The sequence below is a fragment of the Echinops telfairi genome, unplaced genomic scaffold (genome assembly GCF_000313985.2).
Source record: "Echinops telfairi isolate 266 unplaced genomic scaffold, ASM31398v2 ScPeMD7_23;HRSCAF=83, whole genome shotgun sequence".
In the NCBI taxonomy this organism is placed as follows: Eukaryota; Metazoa; Chordata; class Mammalia; order Afrosoricida; family Tenrecidae; genus Echinops; species Echinops telfairi.
Genome location: NW_022103920.1, coordinates 80,478,500 through 80,485,223, shown reverse-complemented (window position 1 = coordinate 80,485,223; position 6,724 = coordinate 80,478,500). Strand labels below are relative to the sequence as shown.

The 6,724-nt window shown below is 41.3% G+C and overlaps 1 protein-coding gene across 1 annotated transcript in view; it reads left to right on the top strand.

The window, feature by feature from the left end:
* The first annotated feature begins 3,455 nt into the window (after nt 1–3,455).
* The window catches only part of IGF2BP3 (insulin like growth factor 2 mRNA binding protein 3), a 135,141-nt gene continuing 131,872 nt past the window's right edge, over nt 3,456–6,724 (top strand). Inside the window, exon 1 of the mRNA XM_004702718.4 lies at nt 3,456–3,650. Within this exon, the coding sequence (XP_004702775.2) occupies nt 3,456–3,650 (195 nt within the window). The remainder of the gene's footprint in view (nt 3,651–6,724) is intronic.

Here is a 6,724-nt window from a genome sequence, read left to right as displayed (position 1 = left end):
ACAGTATTGGATTAGGATTAAAATAATTTTGACTAAAAACAATATTTTTTACTATCTCTGTATGGTTTGCCAGAGATAAGCACTTAAACTGTACTCCAGTAAAATTTATAATTTAAATTTATTTTTGATGTATTGTAAGTGCCCATTCATTTCAGGGCAAACCAAAGATATACTGTGAGTCTTGGTAGCAAATAAATAAAAGAGACAGTAATAGGATCAAAAAGCAAAATTGCAGGGAATTTTCAACAAATGAAAACAAAAGGTGGTAGCATCAGTCAATTGAATTGTCCCATAACAAATGTTAACAAAATAGAAACAGCCCTATTTCTGATGCGACAAGATTAAAAATTTTTCTTGACCTTTATAACATGTTACTTTGTTAATGTACTTTATGAATTAGGTTTTCAATGTTTAAATTAGAATTAGAATGTTAATATGACAGGGGCCAGTTATTTAAACTTAATATTAGTAGCAATATTTTTATACTTGTTTATATAAAATTGTACATTTAAAAAGTATTTACTCATATTTTTTATGGTAAGATCTAGCTACTTTTAAGTTATTTGTCAAGTCTTTTTTTTCAGTTGTATATATATGAATAGTTTACACTAGAAAGAAAATTAATTTAGAAAAAAGAAAATTAGCTTCAATGACTTGACAAAGGATTTCCAATAAAAATTAAGAACTGAAAATGATCAAACATGGTCATGGATCCATATTTCGTTAAACCTCAATTAAAACAAATTTTTGATTATAGGAGGCACTAGTATTGTCCAATTAAAAATAATTGTTCAACAAATTTGTCATTTGAGAAAAGCAACCAAAAATGATATCAGCTTAATTATTTCTAAGCAATTTATTTTTTATGTACAAATTATACATTTAAATTGTACAGAACTGTTAGACATGAATTTTCAGACCACTCTTTATAGTATGCATTTTGATAAGATGTTCAAATTAACATTTCTTTTCCCCTTCTGTATCTTTGGTCTTAGATTCTTTATGAATTTTAACTGAGATAATTAGAAAGATTAAAAATCAACAACATACCCACACTTCTTTGAAACGGGATCATCATGCTACAGAGAGACTCAGGACCAAGTACATTGAACTCAAGGAGTGAACTTTAATCAAAGTGGGAATGGTAATGATGTACCATTATCCTCACAAGTAAGGAATGTACAAATTTATTTTACCTCATTAAATCTAAAAAAGTATTTGTTCATAGCCAGTATGAGGGATTTCAGTTTATCTCAAAGATCATCTTGAAGGAATAGATTTATTTATATATATACATACATACATATATGTATATATATACATACACACACATATATAAATATGTCACAAAAATCTATTTCACTAAGGAAACTTTAATTTCTAATTTTTCTTAGAACAAATTTATAATTTTGAATTGGAATGGGAGTCTGGATGAAAATTGATCAGAAAGATGAAGTTCTGAATATGAAAATAATAACATCAGCTGGGTCTTTAGGAAATGCTGAACGCTGGAGCCCTGACTCCAGCATGTGCTTTGTTTTCTGATTACCTTAGTGGGAGAGTAGGTCCTTATTCTTGTATCCAGTGGGATTTCATGCTTGGATTACTGTTCCATTTTACTCCACCAGTTAGTACATTCTCCCACTACTTTACTTCCACTCTTGGCAAGGAAACCTGCAGAAGAAATAAGCTGCAACCAAGAAACTTTGAAATACTCAACTCTCCCCAGTCTCCCCACTCCCCTCACCCCTACAAACCATTGCCTGCCTTCTTTGTTTTCTAGGGCTGGTCTGTAATTATCTATGTACACATAAATTAACAAAGTCTTTTCCTTAAAGGTCACATTCCCCCTCCCCTAGAATGATAACAGTAAATGAGCATGTTAAATTTCAACCACCGTGAACCAGTATAATAAAGAATTGAAGTGCAATGAAAGGAATACTTATCTGCTACTTTAATAATTATGTATAAAATTTACCAAATAAACTTCCCATCCCTGATTCAATAGTTGAAAATAAATTTTAAAAATTAATCACTCACAATCAGAATACAGTTTCTAAAAAAGAAATATTCTTAAAAAAATTCTAAGTCATTGGATTTGGGAAAACATTTGGAAATATTTCAGGTTTGGGGTTTTGTCTTGTCAAAATTAATTCTGGACTTTTCTTTACAACTGAAATGTTCTCTAATTTGAAAAAAAAGTTAAACATTTTCTCCTACTCTCATTTAAAATATGCAAAAGTTATAAAACATTTTAAGCCCCAACTCAATATGATTTTACAACCAATTATGCCCTTACACTTTTAAATTTCCTGTGGGTTAAATGGTTATCTTAATCATTTATATTATGAATTCAGTTTTATAATTTGTTCAACTCAAAACAAATCTGTTACTGTTTCAGAGAATACTTTTACTTGAAAATTTCAAAAATATTTGCCTAGCGAGCACTTTAGTAGGATGTAGTTGAATTAAACAAATGCATATCTATAATTACTTCTAGTTTAAAATTTTTCTTTATTAGTCAATTCAATATTTCAGCTTGCTTAAAAGCTTCCTCAACTGTTGTAGGCATTATGGTACATACCAATTTATAGGACTAGACAGCTGGTTTTTGGATAAAGAATAACAGAACTCATGAAAGAATGAATAGTTTTTCTAAAGGAGTTAAAAATATAGGGACATATTTGAACTTATTGGTTTAAACTAATCCTCTGAAAATTGCGAATAAATATTTTCGGGGGGATTACCGTTTAACCGGTTTTTAACCAAATCAAGTGTCAGGCTATTAACCTATGAACAAATAAGTTATCAGTGAACAATTTATTAAGTTATATTCCTAGTTGGAACAGTTCCTTTTCTCCAGATAATTAAAACACAAAAACGGGAAAGTCTGTTATTTGGAAATTAGGTAACACTCAATAAATTTACACTTCCCTCTTTTATTTTGATCACGGTCAAAAGTTTTTGACCTTTGTTTCTGAGACAGCCAATGGGAGTTCATATATGTAATTATAAACCCACCAAAGAGACCAGAACCTAGAAATACACCACCCAGGCTGTTCACCTTTGCAGTGAATCAAAATTAAGTATTATTTCGTTTGTTTCGTGCTTTTCCAAGCCAGATTTCCATTTCTTTTCTCACCATCTTCACAAACGTCAGTAAAATTAGAACATTTCAACCACACATAATCATGACTCCTTCCAGGTCCGTCTCGGCTTCACGGGTCTAACAGCAGCTTTAACGAAAACGTGGTCGCGGCAACGTTGATTTTGCCCGGAATTTGGCGTTCGCCTTCCCCCCACCCCAGAGATTGCTTGGTTTTGCCTAAAACGACCCTGGGGAGCACAAAAGGGGCCGGGGAGAGAGGGGACGGGACGCGCGGACTTCTTTAGAGGCCAAGGAAATTCTGGCGGTGCGTTTTTGCATTAAGAAAAAAATAGGTATAAATGCTAAGATGTTGGCAACAGGCGAGGGAGTGAAGACGAGCGTCCAGCGGCGGAGCGTGGCGCAAACCCGCGACCTCCGGGCGCCCGGCGCTGGGGGCAGGGTGGCGGGCACCACGCGGTCGGGCGGGGGCGCGGCGCCCATCCCCCGCACGCACCTCCTTTACTATTGCCACCTTTGGGAGTGGAACTGGGAGCAAGCTATCGTGAGGGCAGGGGGGGAAAGGAGGGCGAGAATCCCACCCTTCAACAACAAAACCGTCGAGAGGGAGGAAAGGGTTATTTTCGCGCCATAAAAGATGGAAATACACGAGCTGCTCGGCGGCCAATGGCTGGAAACCAGCAAACGAATCCGGCGGAGGCAGTCGACGGCGATAGGCTCCCTGCCTCCACCAATCGGCTGAGCGGGAGAAGCCCCGCCCCCTCTCCAGTCTGGGGCGGGGCTTCTCTCCTCGCCTGTGGCTCCGCTCCGGCTGGGCGAGCCGGCCTCGTGGAGGGAGGGCGGGGGCCCAGCCCCGGGCCGCGTTTGCGCGCCCTGGGCGGGCGGCTGGCTGCCGGGTCAGCTTCGGGAGAGGCGCCGGGTGTCGTGATGTCTTGCCGCGAGGGTACCAGGCATCCCTCGCACGCGCGAAGCGGAGGCTGGAGGTGCGGGACGGTGGTCACTCCCACGTTGCCTGCTCCGTCGGGCCGCGGGGAAGGAAGACCTCAGGTGGGGTCTTGCCGGGGGATGGGAAAGGGGTGGGGGCGACGACCCAGGCTTCCCCCGGTTCTCCATTCCTACGGGCCACGCGGATCTGCCCGGGGGCAGGCAGGTGGGTGGAGGGCACTGGACCTCAGGCGGAGCCCGAACCCACTGTCCGGAGGCGGAGCCCCGAGGAAGGCGGCCCAGTGGTCGAGGCCCTGTGGGGTGAGCAGAGGGCCGACGGAGCCCCTTCCCCAGCGCGCTGTGCAGACCCGGCCCTCCTCCTCAGGGACGCGCCAAAGGGAAGGAAGCAACCCCATCTTCCCTGTCGTGGGGCAGCGTTTTGTACTGCAAACGAAAATGAACGTAGGTTCGGGAGCGAGCCAGGTGACCCTGCCTCACGCCTCTGGAGAGCTGTTCGGCGGGGCCAAGAGCGTGTATAAAAGACCTCTGAGGCCCACCCTGTGCGGCGTGCATCGTGCCCCCACCGCACCGAGGGCTTTGGCGCCTTGCTGGTCTCGGGCGACCAGGAGGAAGGAGGGTAGGACTGGAATGTCTGCTCCTTCCTCTTCCTGCTCAGCTCAGACAACCTGTGGGCGCAGCCGTGGAAGCCGACTTTCCCGGGCTCTTTTGCTCTGGCTGTCACGCTGACCCCTAGAACACACACTGCGGCTGGGTCAGCAGCCGGAGGTTGCAGCTGTGCAGAGTAAACAGGCTGCACTTGGGAAAACTCAGCCTCCGAGGTGCAGCGAAAGCTGGGAGTCCTTTTAAAAATGCGGCCAATTAACATTATCAGCCAACAGCAAACTGCTTCAGGAGGGATGTATCGGAGCAACCCCATCCACAGTTTATGTGGGAAGCAAAACGTGGACGACCTTGTGTTCTTGAAAATCTACCAAATATTTTTGTACTTAAACAATGTCCATATTAAACGAATGGCATTTTGCCCTGCCATTGAGCTTCTATGTACCTATCCCCCCAAATGCTAGGACTATTCAAAGTGGACTGGCCTTTTTTTTTTTTTGGCATCAGAGCTTACATAAACGTGTATGTTTTTAAGGTCCTAGATGGAATATCCAGTTTGTTATAATAATACACAGATTAGGTTCACAAGAATCCCAAGAACATATTTCATCAACACATTTAAGTTCCAGCTGTTAGATTGGTTTGAGAGTGACAGACAAGCATAGGGCTAATATTTATGGAAAATAAACACTCGAGCCCACACTTTAGGGGAAGATATTTTCTTTGGGCTTGGTTTTAGTAAGAAAATACAATCAATAATCTATAAAACACTAATTGATTTGGGAAGCTGAACATGAAAAGTTGTTCTTATGAGAAACTGCTAGAGATAAGTGATGAACAGACTCGTTTGTGAAACTTAAAATTTAGAACAGCAATTAATAAATGAAAAGTACATTTCTCCACACAGCTTTTATGTGCAACAGGTACAGGAAAAGGAAATATGTAGATTTCATGGTATTTACATACAAAGAAATCTTAAGGAAGCATACTTCTTAAAAGAACCATGCAAGGTTCCTTTGAAAATAGGAAATGGGAAAAAAGTTCTTTCAACAAGTTTTAACCATAAACTTGAGGCATTTCACCACCAAAATGATCTTTCAAGACAGGGCTCATAGTTGTAAAGACTTTGACCCTCCATTTCATAAAAATATTTTCATTAAGTTAAATGTGAGTGAAAATATTGTGAATGTTAGTTTGAGTATAAAAAGTTGAATTTGCTTGGCAGGGAAGAAAAACCTGTTAGAACAGTTGCATTTAAGATGGATGATCTGACAACTTCCGGTAACTAAGGCACAATTATGAAATAAGTTCCTTTGAATATTCCCTATCTAATGCAATGAATTCCTGTTCGTTTTTTATAATCTGACAAAAATTTTTTTCAATCCTTGGAAATTGCCTTTTTATTGCCACATACGGTTTTGACAAAGAAACGGAACTACATCCATTGTAATTGTTTAGGATGTTTCCAGTGTAAACCACATTATGTTCTCTAGAAATACATTTTGTCCACCCGATGAGATTACCAAGTCGTAAAAATTCTTGTTTATTTCCATGCTATAGAGAATTTCATTCGCTTAAAAAAAAATAATTTACGCCTTTCCCATGGAATGCCTGTTAAAAATATACCACGAGTATCTGGTACAAATGAAGCCCGTGCGTGGAAGACACGATTACTGAACGACCCCGGGAGACAGCCACCAGCATCGCCTTCGTTTCCGTCGTCCTGGTCTCCAGCCCACGTCTCCTCGGCCGGGAAGGCTCCGCCGTGCCCAGACCCTCCCCCACAGACCCACCATTGTACTTCTGGCACACAGGGAAAATTATGAATGGCTCCCAGGGCCAGAGCCTGGCAGAAAAGCTGCAGCAAGAGGCAGTTTTGCAAGTGTATGATCACCTAGAGGTATCGCGGAGCGGTCTTCCTGCTTGACGGAATCAAGTTTTGACAACAAGAATTATTTAAACAAAAGTACCTATGCCCCCGCCTCGGGAAACTACAGGAAGAGGCAGTTTCCCTTTAAGTGCTGACTTTTCCCACTCCAGCCTCTCCAGCTTCCTCGGCCCCCCAACGGGCCC